We start from the raw sequence: 27,653 nt of genomic DNA, 5'->3' as shown, positions 1-27,653 counted from the left end.
CTGAAAACAGAGAGAAACCATCAATGAATAAGGATCAAAACTAGAAGAAAGTCAATAATGTTGTTTGTACTCTATTTTCCGAGTACGTAAAAAAGAACTCTACAAAAGGCTAATTTAGGTTTCCACCCCTGAAGGCAAGGCTGAGCAAAAGCATATGCTCTGAAGTCCAGCAAACTCGGGGTGAAATCTAGTCCCTTCACTTACCAGCTATGTGACCTTGGGCAAATTACTCAATTTCTTTGAAACTCAGTTGAGTTAAATTGGAATAGTACCATTTATGTCACGATGTTCTGAGCATTGCATAAGGTCGTCCGAATATTGCTCAGTGTTTTTAAAATTGGAGGATACCCACCCCCACCAGTGACCTCACGGGTCAGCAGGGGGAATGTGAAGCCATAAAGGAAAAGGGCACATCTTCTTGGTGAATTTGACTAAATAGCAATATTAAATTCCGTTAAATTTTGACTAACAAGGCATATTATAGAGTAGAACGTAAGGTTCACATAACTTTTTTCTACTAGCATCTAGCAGACGAACCCCCCGAGACCTACAGTCCTTTCTCCTTGCATCAGGAATCTTCTCAAATACCGTATGATTTCCTTCGTTAAGTAGTAGATAATAACAACAATAAACAAACACATAGAGACAGAGATTGGATTGGTGGTTACCAGAGGGGAAGTGGGGAGGGAGGAGGGCGAAAGGGATAATTCGGCACATGTGTGTGGTGATGGGTTGTAATTGGTATTTGGGTGGTGAACATGATGTAATCTATGCAGAAATAGAAGTATAATGATGTACACCTGAAATTTATACAATGTTATAAACTAATGTTACTGCAATAAACAAAAAATTTTAAAAAAAATGAATGAGACCAAAGAGCCCTTAGCTGAGTGGGTAAGACGTGTCTATCGAGAAGTGGTACTTAAGAAACATAAGGTTAAAAGTCATGCATAATCCCTTAAAGATCGGATATGAGGGTGGGGGGAAGTGGGAAGTACTCAGGCAAAGAGAAAGCATGAGCAACAGCTCAGGGCACCAAATCAGCTTGTCTCTCATCAGCCTCTGCGTATTTCTCCATGGCTACCCAAATCCCAATTCCCACCCATAACCACACCCATCAGCCTTTAATTTAGGAGAGGGCTTCTCCTTGAGTCCGCTCTGTAATGTAACTCCTCCATGAAGAGGTTTTATTTTTGTTTTTTAATGGATGTGTAAAATTTCTCCCATTAGCAATTATCTAGGTTGATTCTGATTGGAAACTATTATTAAAATGATACAATGAGCATCCTTAAAAAAAAAAAAAAGAATCTTCTGAGGAAAATATAAGAAACACCGAATCCCATGTCAGGCACTAAGAACAGAGTGGGCTATGGAGTAGATGCTGGAAAATTTAGTCCTTCCTCTCCTTGTGACCCAAAATCACTTAAGAGACTGGAACTGCATGAACTTTCTCAAGTAGAACACAGACATACTCACCCATGTTATAATTTCAACCTAACTACTTCCTCTAATAAAGTACCTAACTCACAGGAAAATAAAGTGAACGTTTGTTTGGTTCTTAGCAGTTTACAAAGAGCTTGCACATACATCACCCAATGAAATCCTCTGACAATACCGCGTGGCTCACAGCGTGGGTGGCGTTATTGTGGGTGAGGACACAGGCTTTGCAGAGGCAATGTGACTTGCCCATCATAACAGAAGAGACCTGCAAGTGGAAACCTGAACCAAGAGCTTTCAATTCTAAATCCTGAACCCTTTGATGATAGTTATTTTTCAAGTTAAGTAATATATACAAATGACTTAATTTTTTTTTTTTTGGTGAGGAAGATTAGCCCTGAGCTAACATCCGATGCCAATCCTCCTCTTTTTGCTGAGGAAGACTGGCCCTGGGCTAACATCCATGCCCATCTTTCTCTACTTTTATATGGGACGCCGCCACAGCACGGCTTGACAAGCGGTACATCAGTGTACACCCGAGATCCAAACCTGCAAACCCTGGGCTGCCAAAGCAGAGCGCGCGAACTTAACCACTACGCCACCAGGCTGGCCCCTTAAAACTTTTTTAAAAAGAAGAAAAGTAAAAGTCCCTCCACCTTGTCCCATCTCACTCCCCTGTCCGTACCCAGAGGCAGCCACTCATTACTACTTCTGCTTTAGTCTTTTGGTTGATAATATTTACATTCTGTTCTGCAAACCTAATTAACTCTTCTGTACTTTGCCTGTAGGTTCTTTTTTAAAAAGCTGAAAATCGATAGTGTTGGTAACATCAGAACTCAATAAATATTGATCACTGCAGAGCGGCCACAACAGTGGACCAGGACAACATTTCCTTCCCTATGAGTCCAATGACATGATGCATGCGTCACTTGAAGGAAAATGTTCTCAGCCTGAAGGTAAAATGGATTCTCTTTATCCTTCTCCAACTGCTCAAAATCACGCTACCCTTTTTAGGTCGCCAAATATTTGGACTGTATCTTTCTTATACAGTTTTACGTATTTCCTGGAGCTTCTAACTACCCTTCCTCTTGGGTAATGGGACAAGAAACATATGCTTTCCTCACCACATCACTAAGATCTTCCAGTTTCTTATTCTATTGCATGGTATCCATTCTATTAAGATTTTTCAAATTAGGATCAATTGCTTTCCAAATGTGCTGCATAGCCATCATCCTCAAATTGTTTTTGATTGAAGTTCTAGAATGTTCTTCGCTATTTCTTATATCCACATTATACCTAACATCAAGTCAGTCAGGTAACCTACCTCAGAAAGGTATGCATGGGAGATACATTTCTTGATCCATATACCTCTGATACACTTGATTGAAGGTTTGGCTAGGTGCAGAATTCTGGATTCAAAATCATTTCCTCTCAGAATTTAGAAAGGGGTGGTCTTCTGGCCATGACAGTGCTGCTGATAAGTTTAACGCCAGTCAGGTTTTCTTTCACACTGCTGGTTTTTGCCCGAGGTCTGATACACCTTAGTTGTAATATTCTTGTTGAAGAATGAGGAACTGGATTAATCATTTGTGGTAGTTGGTGTTCATTTCCCCGTGGGGCTCTCCCCTGAGTGAGAAGGCTGACTTGGAGGTCTGTGTACCTGGTCAGGACTTTTCAACTGGCTTTAGGATGAACAGATAGTAAGCTGTGTAATCTGGCCTCTGCCCATGAAGATCTTTACTTTGGGCTATCAACATTCATATGAACAGCCCTAGTTTTTCCCAGGTTGTTTTTTTCTTTCTTTTTTTGTTTAAAGATTCACCCTGAGCTAACATCTATTGCCAATCTTCCTCTTTTTTTTTTTCTCCCCAAAGGCCCAGTATATTGTTGTATACCCTAGCTGTAAGTCATTCTAGTCCTTCTATGTGAGCCGCCGCCACAGCATGGCAACTGACAGACAGGTGGTGTGGTTCTGCAACTGGGAAGTGAACCCAGGCCGCCAAAGCAGTGAGCACCAAACTTTAACCACTAGGCCATCAGGGTTGGCTCTCCCAGGTTGTTCTTGAAGAAAGTATTCTGATTTTGATTTTTGCCCGGGAGAAAACTGCTTGTAGCTGTCTGCAGGTAGAGTACAGCCAGAGTCAAGCTGCTCCCCATCACCCATCCATGCTCTACCTTAAACCAGCTTTCAATTAACCCCTACCTTTTGGCTTCCCATTCCAGTCCTTTGCACCTCCCAGCTCTGCTCCCCGAGTCCCTTTAGGATAAGCTCTGGCAAAATGGGTGCCATCTCTGCTGCAGCCTCCTCTTTTGTGGCTTCTTCCGCTCTGTCCCACTAACCAGCATACTTCCATCTGGTTACCTTCAAGAGGTGGGATCAGTGGTCCATTGATGAGCCCCCTAGTTTCTTTGCTGTTTTTCTTTGTATTCCTTTATTGTCATTTTAATGGAGCCCCAGGAGCACGCTGAATGCTTAGCCTATCTTGTACCAAATGGCATGATTAGTTATATAAACAGCCCTGTGAATTCAACCTTTCACTCCAAATCTCAGGGAAATGAAAACACCTTTGATAGCTTTGTTTTTTCAGTTCAACCAACATTCTCTAGTTGCCATCTGAAGGCTTGCTCAATTACTCGTACTTTTCTTTTCTTTGGGAACATTATAGTTTAGGTGTCTTTCCTTCCTTTTAAAACCATTTCAAATGTTTTTGTCCGTGACTCTTCCCTAACCCTGGGTCCAGTGGCTTTTATGTAGTGGACCCTTAATAGATGTTTGTTGACTTTCTAAAATAAGACACAAATGGAATATGAATTTTCCATCTAAGGGTACATTTTTAAAAGGCAATGGAAAAAATGGTCCAGGTTTTTCATGTTCAAGACTCAAGAAATAATAAAGTGTTTATTTTGCACAGTCATTGCTCTAAATACCATTAGTTGAAATGACATTTAAGAAATACCAACAGAACTCTACATAGGATATAAAGAATTTTATTTTCAGATAGTTCTCCTATAATAATGAAAAAAAAAAACGAGAAGCTAAGCAGAAAAAATGCATTTAAGAGAAAAATCAGCTGGGTACTTAGAGATGGTTAATCAGTTTCCAAAGTCAAAGGACAAGGCTCTTAAAAACAGTATATAGTGTGGTTCAAAGTCACACTGGGCTCAAGTCCTGACTCTGGTATTTAATAGATATAGTAATAGGTATTTAACCCACCTGGGCCTTGGCATTCCATTTCTGAAATGGACACAGTACATCTCTCACTGGGTTAATATAAGGATTAAATGAGATAATAGTGATAAACTAGTTTATACAGAGCCTGCCACATAGTAAGCAGTCAATAAATGTTGGCTATTATCATTACTAAAAAATTAATTTCTACAGTGTTAACAGAGCTTTTTGATTGTTGTATAGAACCACTTGATTGAAAATATCCACAAAAGTATCCAATACGGGGAAACCAGAGGTGAAAGATCCCAGGATAAACACACACCTTTTCTATGAACCCTGTTATGACAAAATATACACAGAATGAATTGAAAATTTTATGTTTCCCACCAAACCCAAAGCTATGAATTAACCTCTTGACAGCAAAGACCAATCTAGAAATGTGGAAAAATGCAAGTGGTTACCATAAGTCTTATCTTTCCCAAGTCAACCCTGACTTCCAGTAGCCAGCCTTTATTAAATATCTAGTTTGTGCCCACGGCTATATCTGAGGCCCCAGAAACATCATCCTTTTATCGCCCGACAGGGTGAGCTTACAGATGAGGAAGCCGAGTGTCACAGGTGAAGTGACTTGTCTAAGGCCCATGTCTCCTAAGTGTCAGAATCCGGATTTCCACCGCCTGGCTAGCTACAAAGCTCACATCTTTCCCATAAGCCATGCTGCCTTACTATGGATGCAAAAAAGGTAAGGTAAAAATGTTTATTTGCTTACTGTTGTGGCAACTGATTTCTCAAGAGAATGAGAACGCTGAAATGAAAACAAATATGATGGCATGGCGACTTGTCTTTGGAAAAGCCCACATGGGTTGCCACAGGTGGCTAGTCAGAAACATTTGAAACCAGACATAAGGTAAACAATTTTACATAAGGTAAAATTCTGTTATTTTTAACGTCTCTGTTAAATGTGTTACAGAAAGGATAATAAAGAAAGTTTACTACAGCTGGCCCCCAATATTCAGAATTCTAGTGAGGACTGGTAAATACTGATGGTGTTTGCACAGTATGCTCTACATAATCCTATCTACTACTTTGTCAGGGTCTACACTGGGAAAGAAAAAACTCAAAAATTCAGAAAAAAAGATGTCAAACTAACAGAACTTAAATTATCAGGTAGCAACAAATTGTTGTTTAGGGTTAATGGCAGCCTCATTCCTCTGAAGTGCACGGCAGAGGGCAGCAGGCGCTATCACCAACTATTGTTAAAGGCACCCATTGGGTAGCAGAAGCATCCTGAAAGGGGATGCTATGCTAGGTCACACGGGCTCTACAAATGAATCCAAAGGAATCTGGATCTGATTCCTCCCTGGAAAACAGTCACACACTCTCCTTATAAAGCGACAGCATCTGCTTAAGGTGTGCAGGACCAACCACTGACCTGCATCTCTAACATGGAGCTTGCTAGAGCTGAAGCGTAGTCCTTAACTGTGCCCACAAAGAGTTCTGGCACTCAAGAAATCATAAATATAAATCATCAGTACATTACCCAAAGCAACAGGAAACTAGAGGCTACCTATAACCACCAGCATTCATTTACTTAGTGATGGGATTCAAAAATCACACATGAGATAGTGCCAAAAATAGTTGTAAAGCTCCTCTCCTGGAAGAGTGTGCTGTCCAGCGCGACAGCCTCACTAAGAAGGCATGTGCTGACACAGCTGGCACCTGGGAATCAGCAAGAACAGGCTCGCTACTCTGGCCTTCGGAGTGAGTGAGGCTGCCATTCATGCAAAAGAGCAATTGGTTACTACCTGCGAATTGAAGTTCCATGTTTGAGAAACAGAAATCTTGACAGTGAGGTCACGCCCCACCTAGACCGTAGGAAGAAACAGAGAATACTAAGATGCTTCTACTCAGGAATACTCAAGCAAAGTCCTATAGGTTCTGGTAGTGTATTTATTCAAAGTAGGGGTGGAACTCGTCTTAGAGAACCCAACAGACTTTGAAAGTGGCTTTGACTCCATACCTTTTAGTAGAATGTAGCAGCAATTGCTCTACAACGGCAGCCTGAAGTCTTTTCACATTTTGATCTCATTATAAGAGAAATACATTTTTGGAATATTTTTGAGAGGGAATTTGGTTTATCTTTAACTGTAAATGCCCATACCCTAAGACTCAGTCATTCCACTTCTAGGAATCTAACCTACAGAAGTACTTCCACACGTTCACAATTTCCCACTCTCCAAACACACACACACACACACACACACACACACACACACACACACCTTCATTGCTCATTATATGGAATATGGGAAAATTAGAAACCCTAAATGTCCACTCAATGGGCAATGATTAATAAGAATTAATAATATAAATATGGAATAAATATATTATACAAATATAATAAATATTTAATATAAGAATAAATTATGGTAATCTACACTATGGATAATCTCTAAATGACATTAATACATGCAAAGATCTTCAAGGTGAAATGAAAAACAAGTTATAGAACATGTATAGTTTCAACTTCATTTATGTAAAAAACAAAGCTCTGTACAGGACTGAGAGAGCAGTGGGAACTTTCACCTTTTACTCTCCATTTCTGTATTGTCTGATTTTTACAATGAGCATGTCTCTTTTGTAACTTACAAATAAAAAAATTAAAGTAATGTAAATAAATACAGAATCATATGACTAATATAAAAATCAGCTATAACCCCAATATCCAGAGAGCTGTTTTCTGTATTTTGGTGGTATAAGCCCTTCAACATATTTTCCATGAACTTGCACCATTACAAACTTTGATAGCCTGTGTTAAAAAACTCAAATTTTCCCATACATTAAATATTCTTTTAAAGCATAATTTTGAATGGCTGCATAGTATTCTATCTTATGGGTGTACCACAATTTATTTAACAAATCCTCTATTGTGGAAAACTTGGCTTGTTTTCTAATTTTTCTCTATAAGAAAATCATTGTGCTCATCATTCTTGGACGTATATCTGTGCATATCTCTAGTTTCTTATTTTCTGAAGTTTAATTTACTAGACCAAAGAATATGACCATTATTAATTTAATTTACTGGGCGAAAAGAAAGAACACTGTTAGCACTTTTTAGAAAGGCTGTACTAATTTAAACTTACATCAGAAATGTATAAGTGTTGGTGAGGGTATTTTCCTGGGCACCAATTCAAAGCATTAAAATGTTTTAATCATTGCCATTTTGAAAGACAAAAATGGCATTTTTCTACGATCTTGTCTGTACTTGATTAGTAAAGTTAAACACTTTTCCACATGTTTATTGACTGTCTGTATTTGTTCTTTTGAGAACTGCCTATTTATATCTTTGTGTATTTTCTACCTTGATTACTTCTGTTCCAAGAATGCTGAGTTCTAATAGATTACACATTCCTGTACAAAAACTCCTTACAATAATATACTTAGCTGACCAAAGATATAGAAAAGGTTTGAAAAAGATATAAAAGACGAAAAAGCAACATAATTTTAGGATCTCACTGAAATATAGCTCAGGTATAATCAGAGTTTTAGTCTACTTCTTTGTATTTAAGGTTAAAATTATTTTTCTTTTACCATTGAATTCTTCAACTTCCAGCTCTGGAGCTACCAGGTAATACTGTTCACACAGCATCTTGGCAGTCTCATACGCATCTGCAAAGAAAGACAAACCTTTGGTTGCTACACTAATAACATAGGGACACAGAGATGGATAGATTTAATAGAATAAACAAATAAGGACAATTTCTAACTTGATGGGTTTAGAATTAATCGACTACCACCTTTTAAAAAAAAAATAGGCTTTTTTGGCTCTAACAGAATCATTATAACTGAACGAAAATTTCTTTCTCTAAAGTTTTAATGACCACGATAATATCAAAATAGTGCACTAATGACGATATGGCCAGCTGTATACTAAGTATATATTTGTTTAACTTTTAAATATTCCTAAAAGCATTTTTCATGAAAATCTATAAACTCAAGACTATACTTTCAAACACCATGCAACTTGACTAAATTGTACCAAAAAGATATTTGTTGTAATTTAAAAAAAATAATAATGCCAATAGTCTTAAGATTTGCCAATTATTTGTAAATAAAACATCAATAAGTATTTGCTGAATGAATGGGTTTCCATGAGCCACACAATTATGGTATTGGAGACACTAATATTGCTTTAAAATGTCCTTTAAGCTAGTTAAAGGTAACAGGTGGGGGCTGATATTTATGAGTCTCAGGAACAACAGTTTGCTTTGGAAAGGAAAAAAAAAAAGTCATAGGGTAAGAAGATCAGGGCCATTACAGAGATAGCTGGAAGAGGGAATTCAGGACGTTACATCCTAAAAGATGGAGAACAAATTCAGAAAGCAAATTGCATTATTATCCACTGCACCTGTGCCTTTTCTCTTGACCTGTGAGCAATCTGAGGTCAGGGTTTGTGTCTTACGCTTGTTTTTAACTCATATAGAACTTAGTATATGTCTGTGTAGATGCTCAATAAATATTCCTTGGTTTGATCAATTTTAAACTTTTTGATAACTTATTTTTTAAAAACAGCTTTATTGAATTATACTTTTCACACAATACAGTATACATTTAAAGTGTACACACAATTCTCTGATTTTTAGTGTAGTTGCAGAATTGTACATCCATCACCACAATCAACTTGACATTTTCATCACCCCCAAAAGAAACTCTGTAACCTTCAGCAGTCATTCCCCCCACCCCCACCCACCCAGCTCTAGGCAACCACCCATCTACTTTGTCTTTATAGACAAGTAAAGAAATAATAAAGGATAGCCAAAGGAAGTGTTAGTAAGAGGAGAAAACTATAAAAAAGAGTTCCTCCGTGTGAAAGTAGCCATTAAAGTAGGATTGAATTTAAACCCTAAAAAAAAGAAAATTAAAATTTAGAATTATACTAAATTTATAAGTTTTTTCCTAGAGTGTAATAAACCTCATCAAATATCTGTCAAGTACATTTATAAAAAGAAAAGAAATCAAGACTCACTTTTTGCTTTGGCGACATCACCAAACAATGCTACATCTCCACCTAGTGACACGACAGCACAAAGCCAACCAGGAACTCCCAAGGCCACTTTACTCAAACCAACAAATACTGAAATCTGAAGATGATGCTTCGTTATCCGTATACAAAAGCCAATAGACCTCCAGAAAACAACTCCTCCAAGTATACAACACCTCTAAAGATATCTAAACATCACTCTTCCATTCAATATAAAACAGGAAAAGAACCCAAATCCACCAAATGTGCTCGTTTCCTCATGGCATTAGCTTGCCCAGTAGCACGAGATTATAATAGCATTAAGAACAAGTATGACACAAACGTAACATGTGGAAGATGGTGGAGCCCAGACAGAAGCAGCCAACTTGAAACTCAAAGACCCAGTGTGGTTCCCAAAACCACATGAGTAAGAATTTTTTAAACATCACTACAAATTACAGTGTATCAACGCTGTAATTAAGAATCATATTATGATCCTTGAAAAACTCAAGACATCACAATGAGACTCACATACACCAGCCAGCCAAAAGTATTTTGGGGGCAGTAATGGTAAAATCTATATTCATATGCATCTTTTTAAATTCCCATAGCACACTATAATGCCTTGGATACAATACACACCTAGTAAGCATTTGTTAAATGGAACAATCCTCCTGCCCATGAGAAAGTTCTCAAGGTGCAATTATCCTGATGAGAGATGTCCTTTTTGGTCAGACTGGAAACTAGAGGCATAGAATGGTTCCCAAACCTGGCTGTATGTAGAATTCATTACCAACTTAAAAAAAAAAAAAGTACAGGGGCCCGCCCCGTGGCTTAGCAGTTAAGTGCGCGCGCTCCGCTACTGGTGGCCTGGGTTCGGATCCCGGGCGTGCACCGACGCACCGCTTGTGCGGCAGTGCTGAGGCGGCGTCCCAAATACAGCAACTAGAAGGATGTGCAACTATGACATACAACTATCTACTGGGGCTTTGGGGAGAAAAAGGAGGAGGATTGGCAACAGATGTTAGCTCAGAGCCGGTCTTCCTCAGCAAAAAGAGGAGGATTAGTGTGGATGTTAGCTCAGGGCTGATCTTCTTCTCACACACACAAAAAAAGTACAGATTATAAAATGGACCCCTAGAGATTCTGATGCAGTAGCTCTGTTGAGGCCTGGGAATCCATATTTTTAAAAACTTAGCAAGTAATTCTGAAAAGAGGCTAGATTTGGAGAACACTTGCCTGGAAAGTCAAGGCTGGGTCATACTAATTCTGTCCTTGTCTCTCCCAGGACATGACTGATCATGGGGTATTGCGGTGTATAACAGAACATATATACTCAAACAGGACACTTCTGTTTAAGTAAAATAACATAAAAATGAAAAACCTTTAAAACATCACCACCAAAATTCAACTATTGGCTTATAAATTCATGTCCTTTATTCTAGAGTAAAATGCAAGTTCTACTTATAATAAGCTTTCTAATAAGACATTTCTATTTTTTAATTAGAAGCCAGAAATTTAAAATACAATAATTTATCAAAATACTTTTATCTGTAATATATTTGAGCCCGTATTTACCACTAATCTTAAAAATTAGGAAATGATTACTATTACCACTGAACATAAGTGATTTTCATTATTTTAAGATTCTGTTTTCAAGGAACATGAGGTATTGATCATAAATTAACTAATAAAACTGTGAGTGTGGCACATATATACTTCCCCAGGCTAGAATACCCAAACTGTAAATACATTTTTTATTAAAAATAAAAAAGGCCAAATCATATGGCCAATAGGCACATGAAAAGATGCTCAACATCACTAATCATCAGGGAAATGCAAATCAAAACAACACTAAGATACCACCTCACGCCTGTTAGAATGGCTATAATCACCAAGACAAAAAACAACAAATGTTGGAGAGGATGTGGAGAAACAGGAACCCTCATACACAGCTGGTGGGAATGCAAATTGGTGCAGCCTCTATGGAAAACGGTATGGAGATTCCTCAAAGAATTAAAAATAGAGATGCCCTATGATCCAGCCATCCCACTACTGGGAATCTATCCAACGCACCTGAAATCAACAATCCAAAGAGGCTTATGCACCCCTATGTTCATTGCAGCATTATTCACCATAGCCAAGAAGTGGAAGCAACCTAAGTGTCCCTCGACTGACGATTGGATTAAGAAAATGTGGTATATATATACAATGGAATACTACTCAGCCATAAAAAAAGACAAAATCGTCCCATTTGCAACAACATGGATGGGCCTGGAGCGTATTATGTTAAGTGAAATAAGCCAGAAAGAGAAAGACAAACACTGTATGATCTCACTCATATGTGGAATATAAACAAACACATGGACAGAGAAAACTGGACTGTGGTTACCCGGGAAGTGGGGGTGGGGGGTGGGCACAAGGGGTGAAGGGAGTCATATATGGGGTGAAGGACAAACAAAAATGTACAACCCAAAATCTCACAATGTTAGAAACCATTAAAATATCAATAAAAATGTAAAAAAAAAAAAAAAAAAAAAACAAAAAAAAAAAAAAAAAAAAAAAAAAAAAAAAAAAATAAAAAAGGCCAAATCATAAAGAGTAGGATGAAAGTTCACATAGCAACTAGCCCAACAGATCCAACATAGCCAGGAATTAGTTTTAAGAAGAAGCACATAGGAGGGCCAGCCCCAGTGGCCTAGTGGTTAAGTTTGGCACACTCTGCTTTGGCAGCCTGGGTTCAGTTCCCGGGCGCGGACCTGCACCACTCATCTGTCAGTGGCCATGCTGTGGTGGCCGCTCACATACAAAAAAGAGAGGAAGACTGGCAAGAGATGTTAGCTCAGGGTGAATCTTCCTCAGGAAAAAAAAAAAGCACACAGGAAAATTTAATAGATTATGGAGGTTATCTCATTAGATATTTTTTGTGTGAGATCAGCCCTGTGCTAACATCTGCCAATTCTCCTCTTTTTTTTTTTTTTTTGCTGAGGAAGACTGGCCCTGGGATAACATCCGTGCCCATCTTCCTACACTTTATATGGGATGCCACCACAGCATGGCTTGCCAAGCAGTGTGTCAGTGCGCACCTGGGATCCGAACCGGCGAACCCCGGGCTGCCGCAACAGAGCACATGCACTTAACTGCTTGTGCCACCGGGCCGGCCCCTAGATTTTTTTATTAGAAGATTTTCCCATTCAAAATTCACCATAGAACTCTGCTATCAAATATTAGCCTCTGTTGTGGACACATGCAATTGTTGGTTTACAAATACCCTAAGAGGCTGGACTAGGATGAATTTGAGTGAGTGCTGAAAAAACAAAACTGAAGCTCCCTAACTGGTCCAAGGCCCCTAACTGAGTCTAATAGGACACGGAAAACCATAAAGCTCAAGTTTAAGAAGCACTGTCAGAACAAGGTAAACATAAATGACCACAAAGCATTACAAAGCTACAGATATGCTTTTTCGAAACCCCTTTAAGTTACAAAGCAATTCCAATAAGGTGTGTCTATCATCATTCTTCTATCCAAAACAGATCCCAAGTGGGAACCACCAGAGTTTTTTTAAGCACTGGATCCTCTCACCCCACAAACCACAGCCAACTGGAGAAGTGGGGGGCAGAACATCTAATGTAAGGGCAACCAACCTACAGGCTGACCAGAATCCTAAAACCTGTGGTTGTGGGCAAAAAGATGGGTTGAGCCAATTAAATCCATTTTTTGGGAATTTAGGATCGAGACACTCAGGCAGGACAGAAGGCAACAGGATACACTGAGAGTTGTCATGATCTAGAAGGCCTGGAGTGCCCGTCATTGCCCTAAACAAGTCCATCAGTCTACAGACAAGAGAGAAAAGCAGAGGGGCCACGACAACCTCAATTGCAAAGATACACAGAAAACAACCTTGTTTTCTGCTTCCCAGTTCCAATTTCTATAGCTGCAACTGTAAAGTGCTTCCTGCCCTTGGATTACCAGGGGACCTACCAGGTTCTTTTAATAAATTTATTTATCTACCTTGAGCTAACATGAGTGGGTCTCTGTTACTAGCAACCTGAAGAGCCCGAAGTGAGAGCACAAGACATTATTTCTGAACCAGAATAATGACACGCTCTCAGGATACCATTTCTATGCTATTATGCTATGCAATAATAGCATAGAGGAACAACACACGCAAGCTAATGTCGCCGTGAGAGCTGACTTTTGTATCAAGTATTTAAGTTTGTACCTTTAAAATGATCTTGCCACAGGATTTTCCATTTTATTTCCTGGTTTCTTACAAAGAAAGGAGGAAAAATGGCCACAATGTAAGGCATCTCCCAGAGGCTAACAGGAACTGCTTTACAACACTAATTCTAGCATTCACTACCACGAGTCTATAATTTGCAGATGTGTAAAGGTAGATATTAATGTGCTAAATAAGCAGCAAGGAGGCAAGCTTCAGCGTTCTGCACATGCAATTAATGTTATGCAAGATGCACCCCACTTTCACACATTTATACAACTGTCTAGTCAAAAATAAAAATATTGTCCCTACCCTTCTACATGAGTTTTCTATAGTCTGTCTCGAGAGATCTGAGTATAGAATCATTGTTAGCTCATTAAGGCTTCCTAAGGCTGTAAAACACACACATGCGTATGTATAGGCATGCACACGGGTGTGCACACACACATACACACAGGGGTCATTTGGGCTGGACATCTGCCTAGGCTTCAACCATGTACACAGCGGAGAAAATCAATAGTAGAGCAGTAATTAAACCCCAGAACCCCTACTCCCTCTACATCAAGCTTCCCTTCCTTTAAGGGAAAAAATACTAGAGGTAGAGATGCCACATTAGAAGATCAACTGAGAAATCTCAGAGGATCTGAGGAGAAGGTAAAAAGCCAGTGAAAAAATAGCAACTACGCTAAAAAGAGGAAGGGAACAGTAAGACTTCGTAAGAGTCAAAGGAAACGGACACGTGTTTCTTCCTCTCCTTGACAGCACTTGGGGGTATTGGCAGGAAGAGCTGGTGAGGCCTGGGCCCTTTGAGACCTTCTGATTGTCACTCCTGGGGCATTTAGGGGTGGAGACTCTAGTGCCTTTTTGCTAGAAGATACAGAAGAATTTCCAGGCGTTTTGTCCGTTGATGCTCTCTTTTATGTTTGTTCTCTCTCAGTCTTATTTTGAGCCAGAAAGAGTGTCTGCTTGGGTACTCTGGCACTCAGAGAAGTAAGAGTAGGGCCCATAGGGAACGAGATGGAAAGCTGACTGTTAAAATTTGCTTTAGTCTACAGGGATGAGAGAGACCTTCAGGTTTCCTCCTAGCTTGCCCAGCCCAATTGGCCATGGCAGGAAAGGTAACTGATTTAAAGCTAATACCTCACTAAGGAATTAAGATTATATACACCTGGCTGGAAAAACCATCTGAATATAGAGATTATAATAAGTACAGCAGATGCGACATAGGAAGAACTCCAACAACACTGAAACAAAGGGCAGAATAGAGGCTACTCCTGTCAGGTACTGAATCCATCTAGGAAGATCGTGTACGATGGGCATTTGCTGGAGATGGGGAAATATGCAAATACTATGGATTTTGTAGAGACAAAGATTACTCACATTATTCATGATTGCACACTGATCTGTAAATTTGGCATGAATTCAAATGTATAAAACAATGTTCTCACTGGGTTATGAAAACAGGTGATTTTTATTGTCTTCTCTCTTTTCTCACATTTTCTAACTCTTCTTCAAGGAGCACTTTTTATTATTTTGGTAATACGGCATTATTCCTCTTAACTGACCCAACTCGGAACAGGAGTTGGATGATTGACAAAAAATACTGGATAAAGTGGGAAACCATAAAACATGACTACTATCGTAAACATTAACTTAAAATGCACATTTGAATATACAATTCATTCCTCTGCCAATCTTTTCATATGAGGCCAAAGCCTCTCTGAATATGGATCAGTTTGGGGTTCCAGGCCACCTTTCTTAGATAAACAATACCATATACATCTATGAATTCCAATTCCTATGTCTTTAAAGTGTAATAAACTTAAAGATACTTGGGAAGCAATCTGAGTGCAGATTTCTTCCAAGATTTTTACTTTTCCCTGTAACCTAATAGTTATCTTATTCAGTCATTTCATTACATTTTTAAGACACTCTTCTTTATCAAGTCTTTCCAAAGCATTCGACTTGATTTAATAGAAACAAGTCTCTTTTTTGTACTCATATTTTTTCCATTTATATAACATTTAATTTTTTTTACATAATTTTAATTATGTAGTCATGACAGGTGGTATAACTTCCACCAATGGTTTGAGGACAAACAAATGACCCTTAGTAAGCATACATCTCAGGAGGTGGAAGAAGCACAATAGCATTCTAGAAACTATGTACAAGCCAAGCGTGCTTAGTGTGCTGTGGCTATCAGTAGGTGTGGTTTATCAAAGGAATGAAGGGTGGCAGAAGACTTGATCATGTGGATGTTGCTTTCCGTGCTATGCACTTTCAGAATCTGAAACCACCCTCCACCATGGTTTTCCTTAAGGGAGGCTATGGAGAAATGAAAAACATGGCTCGAAACATGCAGTGGGGAGCGGGCAACATGCCAGTCCTTCCTCCTTACCCCATGAGTGGGGGGAGGGGTAGGAGTGTGTGTGCATGCGTGTGTGCTGGGGGAAGTGGCATTCTGAGGGGCAGAGGGGCATGGGGGGTGATTTTTATTGGATACAGCTTCACCAGGAATCCAGGCTTTAAGTTATGCCAAGCAAGTGGTAGGAATGCTTACATGAGAGGATGCAGCAAACTTTGCAGCACAATAGCAGTCTCACTGGGTAAAAAGTAAAAAAGGGCAGGAGAAAGAGGGAAGATAAAGCTGTGAGTGAGCACAGGAAGAGGAAGGAGAGAGAAGGGGACCTGGCCCATGGTCAAAATCGTGACTAAAAAGGACAAAGAAAGCAGGAGGCTATGAGGTAAACTGTAGGCATAAACTTTCAGTTTCTTTCTTTCAAATACTGGTTGAATTGTTTTGCACGTAATCTTCAGCTAGTTTTTGGCACAAAACTTCTGTCCCTGAGATGACGGATGCAAAAGTGAGTAAGAGTCATTCTGGACCTTTAGAAATTTACACCCCAGTTAGAGAGATCAACAGAAGGACAAATAATGCCAAGACCAGGCAGCGTGTGATACGTCCAGGAAGAGCAGCCCAGACAGGAAGTGCGCGGAACAACGGACTCCTTTCGCCTTAAGAGTCAAGGCGCAGCAGGTTCCTCCTCATCCTCTCCTACGACGCCTCTGACTCACTTTGGCTCTGCTTCATCTCTCTGCTCTACAGAAGTGCCAACAGTTGCTAGAACTCCCTGTTACTTATCTAGCTGTACTGATTCGTGGTTAAAATCTCCCTAAAAATTAATGAAAGACTTGGTGAAGAAACAATGAGATGATAAAGATGAGTATGTTTTTACAACTTTATCATGAAGAACTGCAAACATACGCAAAAGTACAGAGCACAGCAGAAAGAATCCTCACGTACCCATTACTAGCGTCAACAGTGTTCAACACACACCCAATCTTTTTCACTGCCCTCCCTGTGCATCATTTTGAAGCAAATCTCACACGCCATTTTAAATCACGTGTAATATTTCAAAATACCTGTCTTGAAGCTAGGACTCCTTTAAAAAAACATAACCACAATACCAGTATCACACCTAAAAAATTAACAATATTTCCTGAATGTCAAATACCCAATTGTCTTATAAATGTCGTGACTTTTTAAAATATTTTATAATTTATGCCACAAACAAAAGTAAAGGCACCAATCTATTATACAAGCAATGGTATAAATGAGAAGCCAAAGGACCTGTACGATGCCCAAGGACTACTGCCAGTCAACTTGTCTACAGCCCTCACTGGGTGCCAGCACTGCTTTTAGGGGCTCTATACAGGTTAACTCATTTAACTCCATGATATAGGTGAATTAGCAATAGCACCATTTTATAGATGAAGAAACTGAGGCCCAAAGAGGTTACATAACATGTCCAGGGTTGCCCAGCTAACCCAAATGTCCATCAGCTGATGCATAAACAAAATGTAGTCTATCCAGACAATGGAATATTATCCAGCTATAAAAAGGAATGAACTCCCGACGCACGTGACAACACGGATGACCCTTGAAAACATGCTAAGTGAAAGAAGCCAGACACAAAACACCACATATTGTATGATTCCATTTATATTAAATGCCCAGAATAGGAAAATCTATAGAGACAGAAAGTAGATTAGTGGTTGCCTAGTGCTGGGAAGAGGCGAAGTGGGGAGTGACTGCTAATGGGTATGGGGGTTTCTTTTTGGGGTGATGAAAATGTTCTAAAATTGGATTGTGGCAATGGTTATACAACTGAATATTTTAAAAACCACTGAATTGTACACTTTAAATGGGTGAATTGTATAGTATGTATATGAATTATATCTCAAGTAGTTTTTTATGAAAGTAAGTTATCGAAAGGTTTAAAATTTATCAAAGCAAGGAATACTTATCAATCATTTACACAGGCATCATACTAAAAGTTGAAATAACCCAAATATCCATCAACTGATGAATGGATAAACAAAATTGCTAATTTGTGCAATGTGATATTATTCAGCAATAAAAAGGAACGAAGTGTGGATTCATGTTACAACATGGATAACCTCTGAAAACATGATGCTAAGTGAAAGAAGCCAGACACAAAAGACCACATATTATAGAATTCCATTTATATGAAATATCCAGAATAGCAAATCTATAGAGACAAAGTAGATCCGTGGTTGCTGAGGGCCGAGTGGGGGGAATGACTGCTAACGGTTATGGAATTTCTTTCCGGGGTGATGAAATGTAAAGTTGATTGTGGTGATGGATGCACAATTCTGTGACTATACTAAAAACCACAGAATTATATGTATACTTTAAATGGGCAAATTGTATGGTATGAGAATTATAACTCAATAAAGCTGTTTTTAAGAAAGTAAATTGTCAAAAGGTTTAAAGTCTATCAATCCAAGGAATATTTATTGACCATCTACACAGGCATACACTAAGTTTTTTTTTTTTTTTTAATAATTTTATTTATTTATTTTTCTCCCAAAGCCCCAGTAGATAGTTGTATGGCACAGCTGCACATTCTTCCAGTTGCTGTATGTGGGACTCGGCCTCAGCATGGCTGGACAAGCGGTGCTTCGGTGTGCGCCCGGGATCCAAACCCGGGTCGCCAGCAGCGGAGCGTGCGCACCCAACCGCCAAGCCACGGGGCCGGCCCAGGCATACACTAAGTTTTATGCGAGTTACAAAACAAGTGTAAGACATAAACTCTGACATCAAATTGCTTACAGTTCAAGAGAAAAGGCACACGTGCAGGATATAATAATGCAATTTTGCTTTCTGAATGTGTGCCTTTTTCTCTAAGGGCAGTCAACTATCTGAACCAGGCTTTCTGATTCATAAAAGCCATTGGGCTAGGGTCTAATGAACATATAAGATATGACAAGACCAATCCTGCTCCCCTTCCCCCCTGGGGGCCTGCAGAGGTCATGATCAACCACAGGGTTATCTGTAAGAGAGCAACCTATAGGGTTCTTAGGGAGCTGAGGCTGGGCCTAGTCACCTTAGAACTGAAATAATTTGAGTAAATGTTTCCTAATTAAACAGAGGCGAGAACAGCTTGACAATCCTAGGCTGAGCTAAGGCCACCATGCCTGGGTCCTCCTCCCTGGGTTTGGGAATGCCCAGGGTAAACAAATAGCACAGGTTTTCCTTAGGTATGGCTGCTGAAGGTCTGGTCTGTTCCCCCACTGGGGAGGCTGCACACACTGGGCCACCTCTCTTGGCCTTCTAAACTCCAACAGCAAGGTCACTCTGCTTAAGCAACAAGCACTTATCTTAAATGAATAACAAGGAAACTGTTGTTCAAATTCAAAGTGCCCGGGTGCTAGGGACTTGCGGCTCTAGGGCTCTGTTCTACCCTAAGGCTGCTGAAACAGTGTCTAGCTCCATGTCCAGTGAACCTATGAAGCCCACATGTCATGCAGATTCTAAAACCCGGGATGCACATCAGAAGGATGTTTAAATTTTACAAGCATGCGAATTCAGTCAGATTTCATAACGAGGATTTGCATTCTCTGAAATGTTCAGATAATGGTGGCCATCAAAACTTAGAATCTTACTTAAGCTAACAAGTGTTTACTCTTTAAGATAGAACTACAGGTAAAACCCTAGTCAATGAAGTAGAAACTCCCATTTTGAGCATTACTAATTATGCATCTTTTCCTGAACTGTCTAGAAAGAACATGTCATATTTGGATCAAGTGGCTTGACCCCAGAGTGGCCTGATGAATCAGCATACAACTTAGCAACATAACCCGATAGACAAGCTGCCTCAATTAAACCACAATCCTATTTCAACTACAATCGCTATTACAATGGTCTCCTTACCTTTCACTACGTCAGCCACGTTGCAGGTGGGATCAATACTTCCTATGTGTTTAGGATGAGCAGGGTTAGTGTCACCACCAAACAGAAGTGCTAAACAAACAAAAAAGGGAAGGGAGAGATTAAAAACAAAGCAGGCTGGGATGGTCATGCAGAGAAACACAGAGGTTTATAAGTTTTGAAAGATTCTCTAAGAATCACTTTAGCATCCACAGTGACTTAAAGCTATGGAATACATACAATGATAGGTGATCAACTCTACTGGACAATGAAGGAAGAAAGACATGCTTTAAGACCTGCCAGTTGCAGTCAGCAGGTCCTAAATTAGTGGCATGCGCCGGCTGTCCAACCCTTTCTCCCCGGCCCAATGTGACTTGGATGAAAAAATTTACTTTCATCCTTAGCCAAGTTTACCAACCTTCTCAGTACTACTCCAGACATTTATTCCAACATTCACTAAATATTTAGAAAATGCAGTCTGCACCATCAGGCCAGGCTTGCAAAATGTCTTCACTGTGAACATTTCAAATGCCTCCATTATGGAGATTATTTTTCAATGTAGTATACATGAACAATATTTATTCAAGTATTTTTAAAAGTACATTCAAATACTTTCACAATACACAAGATTTGCAAAATTTTACTTCTGAATAAAAGCCAAAAGGAGCCCCAAAGAAAAAGTAATCTGAATCTGTATGTGTATAGGTGTACTTATTTTTAAGTCAAACAAAAATTGGGAGTAACTTAGATTCTACAAAAGGAAAAGGCTTAAATAACATAGGGGAGATTTTAAATGAAAAATGACAACTACAGGCATTAGGCCAATACATAAAGTTCCAACTGATTAAGCGAAAACCAGAGGTGTACAAGCTTAATCAATGATCTAAAAACACATACACATATATGTAGACACACATATATAGGTCAGAAAGAAATTGTAGTTATCTAAGTAGTTTAGTTGAATAGTATTTAGGTTCTTTCCCTTTAAATTTCCTGTAAATTGTCATATATTTCTATTTTTAAAATATATGCATTTAGGACCAACCCACATTTAATAGTTGTGTAATACTCGTTTATCCAAATAAATCAAATTTGTACGATAAAGATGCTCTGTCCATTTTCTGATTCAGCAAAGAGGATGATTTAGACTCTAGACACGTGGATGCTTTTTCATAAGAATTATGAAATCAGGCAAAGAGACGATGCTGAAAATGAGCCAAAATTTTTTTTGTGGAGAGAATTTTAGGTGTTTTTTTCTTATCTGCTTATCAACCTGGAGAGTGAAATAAAACTCTCAATATGAGATTATGATTTGACATTCACTTAATTTGATTTCATTGATCACTGTGAAATAAAAGATTGATTGCTCATATTGTCAACATGCCAACTCAATATTCCCAGTGTCAATGTTTTTAAAACCAAAAAGGAAGACATGTAACATCCTGGATAAAGACTAGAACATATTCTCAGAGACACATGAAAGTATTCAGAGATGAATGCCCAGCTGCCATTAAAGCCGGTCCCTCACCCCCACCAGGAATGTAACAGCAGAGGCTTAAAAGGCAGGCAGTGGTCCTGTCTTGAATATGAGCATCAAAAAAGTCTTTCAAGGATTTCTCTTAACAAAGAATCCTAATGAACAGCTTTTTAAATAGATAGTATTTACTTAGGAAAAACTGAACAAGAAATTTCTACAGACAAAAATGCAGATCAGTAAATTAAAAGTGAAGCAATAGGAAAACATGTGGGAGAAATAACCCCAGTTACTATTTCAAAACTGGACCAAAAACCCAACTTACTGTGCTGGTTAATAAGCATGCGGAAAGAGATGCGGTTGGTATAAAATCGATCCAGAAAATACTGGATGTTACTGCTAATGAATGGATCAAACCCAAACTTCTCCTTGTATTCAATCACTCCTTGTGCCATTGTAGGAACCACATCATTGTGTCTATTTCTGACTTTAATCAGAACTTGTAGAAAGCTGTGTGGGAGAGAAACAAAAAGTGGTCAGTCTTTATATCTCATGGGCTGATGCATAAACTTCCCAGCTCCGTCTCTGGACAGTTTATCTGCTAGTATTTTTGTAGGCAGACACATCATTATCATTACAGACTACAAGGAAGTACTCACGATAAACTAAAGCACTATCCAAGTTTTTGTTTGAAACTTTCTACAGAAATTCTCTTTTCAGAGACACAAAAAGTAAAAGGTTCTAGTAAAGAAAAAAAATGCTCAAATACCTTTTCAGAAATCCACTGACTTTTTGGATAAATGATTACATATAATACAGGTTCTATAAATGTTTGCTGAATAAATAACTGCAGAACATATTAATATTTTTTCTGACAACATGAGGACAACCCAAAAAAATCTCCAAGGATTTATTTTGGAGTCTCAAAGCAATTGCTTCCGTGAATAAATAATTTCAAACTTTTTAAGAGTAAAATTTTGAAATAAATTTCTCACAGCAGTAAAATATAGTGATCAAGTGTAGATAGAACAAAGGCAATTAAAACAAACCTATTCAAGTATTCTGGTATATTATTGTAGGAAAAATATATTAAAAATGGTAACTAAGAACAGACAGACAGGGGCCGGCCCTGTGGCTTAGTGGTTGAGTGTGCGCGCTCCGCTGCTGGTGGCCCGGGTTCGGATCCCGGGTGCGCACCGACGCACCGCTTCTCCGGACATGCTGAGGCCGCGTCCCACATACAGCAACTGGAAGGATGTGCAACTATGACATACAACTATCTACTGGGGCTTTGGGGAAAAAAAAAAAAGGAGGAGGATTGGCAATAGATGTTAGCTCAGAGCCGGTCTTCCTCAGCAAAAAGAGGAGGATTACCACGGATGTTAGCTCAGAGCTGATCTTCCTCACATAAAAAAAAAAAAAACAGAATAGACAGACAAGTCAATGGAACCAAATAACAAGCTTGGAACCAAGCCCAAGGGTGAATAAGTGTGTGTGTATAAAAATTTAGCATATTGATAAAGTGACATTGCAGGTCAGTAGAGAAACAATCAAATTAGTTGGGACAGTTGCCTAACAATTTAAGTCACATCCCAATTTCAAGCCTTGCGCCAAAAAATGGGCTAAAAGATTTAAATGTAAAAGAATGAAATCACACAAAAGATTAAAAAAAAAACCAGGTGAATAAGTATATAACCTTGGGGTAAGGAAGGCTGTTCTACATTTAGTACCAAAGGCAGAAACCACAAAGAATTCAATGATACGACCATGGAGAATTTCAGCAATTCTAAAAGGACACATATTATAAAGCCAAAAACCAAAGTGAAAACTGGGCAAATATATTTGCAAGAGTTACTATCCTTAATAAAAGAAGAGTACCCTAACAGAAAACTAGGCAAGAGATCTGGTACCACAGAGGAAACTCAAGTGCCAATAACGTCACCTTCAAAATAACAAAAGAAAAGCAAATTAAAACAATGTAATACTAGTCTCCACCTACCAGACTGGCAAAGAATAACCAGCGGCAGCTAGAGCGTGGGAGCCTAACTGACGCATCTCTAGGGGCAATCTAGCAACATGTATCAAAAGCCAAAGGAAGTCATTCCACTCCCAGGAACTGATCCTAGGAAACTAACAGGACAAGGCCAACAGCTGTATTTAGAGCTGTTTTTTAGAGTGCTGTTCGTAGTAACCAGAAAACTACAAACCATTCGAAAACCCAACGATTGGAGGTCAAATCACACAACTTATCTGCAGATGGAGCATTATGAAACTCGTAATAATGGTATAGATCTATAATGTCCACACTGTTATCTTTGAAAAACAATATTTTGCACATATAGAAATATGCATGCTTAGGAAAAAGTATGGATGGAAGAAAACTGTTAACAGTGGTTGCCCCCTGCCACTGGAAATTTGGAGTCACTTTCTTTTTACTTATCTGGATAATCTTATTGTTCTCACTGATGAAATATTTCCGTAACAAACACAAATGTACTAAGACAGTAAAGATGAATAAATCAACTCTGAAATTAGGTCATAATTATTCACAAGAAATTTTGTAATGGACAATTTGTCTTTTACATAATGCTCTTTCCAACATATTTATAAATTAAATATTACTAAAATGAAACATTTCATTATAGTGGAGAAGAGCCTCAATTTATCTGAAGGGAAGAGAGTTGCCCCAACAGTTCAATTCTCAGAATACTTCCCCAATCTTCTGGGGCTCTTCTAAACTTTATCAGTATGATAAACAGGCTTGTCCTCTAAGCCACTTTCACTTTGCTAAAATGACTTCCCTGCCTGTGACTCCTGTATAACCTCTCACTGAACAGAAAAGGCCGTTTACTCTGAGTAAAACGACTCGCTCACCTCTCACTCCTTCCTTCACCATGAGCATCAGGCTTCTAAACTCCCAACTCTCCTAACTAGCTGTGTCAACCTGGGCAGGTTACCGCAACTCACTCAGTGAGAGCTATTATCATTATGACATCGCCCACACTGGATCCAGCACTTGGCAGCTGACAAAGCAGGCTCATGTCCATAAATCGCATCTGCCTGATAACCTGTTCCAGAAACTGAGACAGGCCCCTGGGAAACACACAGCAGAAATGTGATATCATCTACTTCCACGAATCTATATCCTAAAATTTGAAGCTAGAGAGGTCAGTCCTTCAGTCCTAATTTTTAGGGTATCAGCCAAACTGTTACTAGCTAATGGCTTGAGAAAACAAAGCTTCTAGATTCAATTCATTTAATTTCAATACCGTAATTGACGGCAATGGCTGACAGCAAGGAAAACACTGTTTCTGGGGCTCTAACCCAATGCCTCCCTTCCACAGTGCACAGATCCATTCAACAAAACGCCTAGCAAAGTATAAAACAGGTCAGGACTTTTTTCTCTTTATATTTTCATTTACCACTAAACTTGAGCTAGCAACTCATAGCTCAAATCAGCAGTTCTGGCAGTCTGGTACATTGTAAAGAACAATGTGCTGAGGAAAAGAAAACATGATTTGCAGATCCAGCTCTGCTCCTAACTGATGTTACAATCTTGGGCAAGTCACTTCATATTCGTGCCCTCAGTTTGTTATCTGTGAATTGAGAGGCTGGGTTAAATGCCTCGAGCTAAGGTCTTGTATAACGTGGTGTTTCCCTAGTTCTTTTTATGAAGCACTTAGATGTAAGGTGGTCAGTCTCACAGTTGTGTGGACCAGGTTTCTACTTAGAAAGAAATTCCTCAGCACAACAGGTCTGCCATAGGCATCCATTCATGTGTACATGAAAGAGGAGGAAAGTAATGTGAAGGGGATACTTAATTTCTCTTGGGGGAACAAACCACACTCAGAGCTAGGGTTCGTGTTTTCTGGTTAAATGAAAATGAAAAACAGAAATATTTTCCATCAGCATGAGAATTTACTAGTTTTTGTGCATAATAGCAACAGAATTCAGTATGTTATATAAAAACCACACTCTTTTATGCTGCTCCAAATAAAAGCAGTACAGTGTGAGCTCAAATGTAATATCACACTGAAATTTTTTAAAAAAGAATTGTATAAGAGGAGATAAATTCATGAATATAGAGGTCACTGCATTCTTAAAACTACCACTAGGTGGAACATTTACTGCAATATTTATAGTGAATGCCCCGCACCAGTTCACCATGAGTAACAGTATTAGGAATTAGATCATGAAGCATAATTTGAAGTGTCATTATTCCTTTTGTACTATGATAAATTCCTAACTCAAATTTTTAAAAAATGCAATGTTGAGTCGTTACCCATTCAGAAACCTAATGCTTTCGTCCAAATTATACTTCTTGGTTCTTAACAACGTGAGTTCCATTTACCAAAACATTTTTTACCTAAATATTTTTACTTTCAGGTAAGTTTGGGGCCATACTTACTTATCCAAGACCTGTGGATCCTCAGGGCTCTTATTTTCATATTCTAAAAGCTCAAGAAAGCTCTGCATGTACCTGAAAAAGAAGAGTTACTGTGTTAGTTATCTACCCAACATCCATTCCTCCTCTCCCTCTTCCTAAGAGTACCCCAAATTTTCACTCATCCCTCCCATTCTCTCCCCACCATGTAGCCCAAGTGCTTCAGAGAAAGCTGATGCCATGCAAAGCTCCTGGGTACCCCGATTTTCCTCTGGGTAATCCTATTTCTCTTGTCACTAATTCCTAATTAGTCCGATAGTCCAGGTCTAAGCCTATCACCGCATCGCATTCCCCTCAACACAGAGATTGGCTCACGAATGAGCATACTGCCTCAATTCAGGCCCGTAAAATGAGAGAGAAGACTTTCTGAAGGTCTTTGGGAGAGAAATCAACTTGCTCTGCTTTTGTACAGTGTGCTATGTGGATGTGAAGCCTGGAAATGCTGCAGCTATTCTCTCACCAGGAGAAAATCCAGCCTGAAAATGAAGCCAACACCATGGAAAGCAGGACCTTGATAATCTAATGAATCTCTGAACCAAACCAAAAGCAAAAGCTCATCCTATGGCTGGGTCTAACAGGTACACAAGCCAATTGTTTAAGCCAAGTTGAGTTGGATTTTCTGCTATTTACAAATAAACATACCCTAACTGATAACACTAAGTCTATAGTTTGATTACCCAAAAAAAGTGCATACAAATTATAAGAAACACATGGGTGACACTGAAGTGCATGCTAAGAACTTAGAAACTAAGGTTCCTTCTCAGAGTTAGACTAATTTCATCAACATGTAATGCAGGAGAAGGAATGCCTCTTAGGCTCTCAGAAATAGCTTCTGGATTAAGAATAGCTACATATCTCAATCAGGGCCAGTACAAGATATAATGTGTCCAACATAAAGATCTGGAGAACAGAGAAAAATGGGATTCAGAGAGGCACTTTACTGTAGCAGCTACATCCAGATCTAGCGGGGATTCAGAGATTCCAATTACTCAGAGGTGTGTGATCTCTGCTTTGGGTCTTAACATGTCCTGAAAGAATTATCCCTTATTCTAATGATTTCTAACAATTAATTACCACTAATCCTATCCAGCTTTGGGTAGAGGATGAGGGCACTCCAGTAACTAAAAATGACTGTTAAGCTTGTAAATACATAAATAGGAATGATGTTTTATTAATCAGCCTCACTTGGACTTTGTGACAATGCATGATACTGAAATATGCTCATCCCCCGGGTATATTTTTTTAAAAGCCTCTGGGCATATAAGGCTATGGATACTGTTGCAATCCTCAGGTCAAAACCGCCCTGAGAGGCCAAAGTCAGCCATCCACAGTGATGCCCTCCGTCCTGCCACATGGCAGCAGAATTTTAGGGAGGCATCCCATCCTTCTGAAAGGGGATAGTTCATTTAAAGAGCAAAGCCATAAATGGAGAGGAGTCCAAGATAGCGCTGAGCTGCCTAGCCTGAAAGTCAAGAGAGCAAGGAGAACACACTCTGACTGAGGTGGGAGTCACGCCCGTTATACAGAAGATTCACTTCTAAGAGGAAAATGAAACGACAACTAAGCACAGTGCATGATCCTGAACTGGATTCTTAAATTGGGGGAGGGGGAGATTGCTTAAAAAAAGAAAGCAGTATTAGGACAATTAATGAAAT

At 39.1% G+C, this 27,653-nt stretch overlaps 1 protein-coding gene across 3 annotated transcripts in view; it reads right to left on the bottom strand.

Annotated features, from left to right (window-relative positions):
* PDK3 (pyruvate dehydrogenase kinase 3) overlaps positions 1-27,653 on the bottom strand; it is a 62,558-nt gene that overhangs the window by 11,466 nt on the left and 23,439 nt on the right. For all 3 annotated transcript variants that reach the window (XM_058535590.1, XM_058535588.1, XM_058535589.1), the window contains exons 3-6: positions 25,963-26,034; positions 21,880-22,064; positions 20,084-20,173; positions 8,198-8,275 (exon numbers count right to left, since the gene is read on the bottom strand). In XM_058535590.1, the coding sequence (XP_058391573.1) occupies positions 8,198-8,275; positions 20,084-20,173; positions 21,880-22,064; positions 25,963-26,034 (425 nt within the window). The remainder of the gene's footprint in view (positions 1-8,197; positions 8,276-20,083; positions 20,174-21,879; positions 22,065-25,962; positions 26,035-27,653) is intronic.

Source organism: Diceros bicornis, chromosome X (genome assembly GCF_020826845.1).
Source record: "Diceros bicornis minor isolate mBicDic1 chromosome X, mDicBic1.mat.cur, whole genome shotgun sequence".
Taxonomy (NCBI): domain Eukaryota; kingdom Metazoa; phylum Chordata; class Mammalia; order Perissodactyla; family Rhinocerotidae; genus Diceros; species Diceros bicornis.
This window is presented reverse-complemented; position numbering and strand designations above follow the sequence as displayed.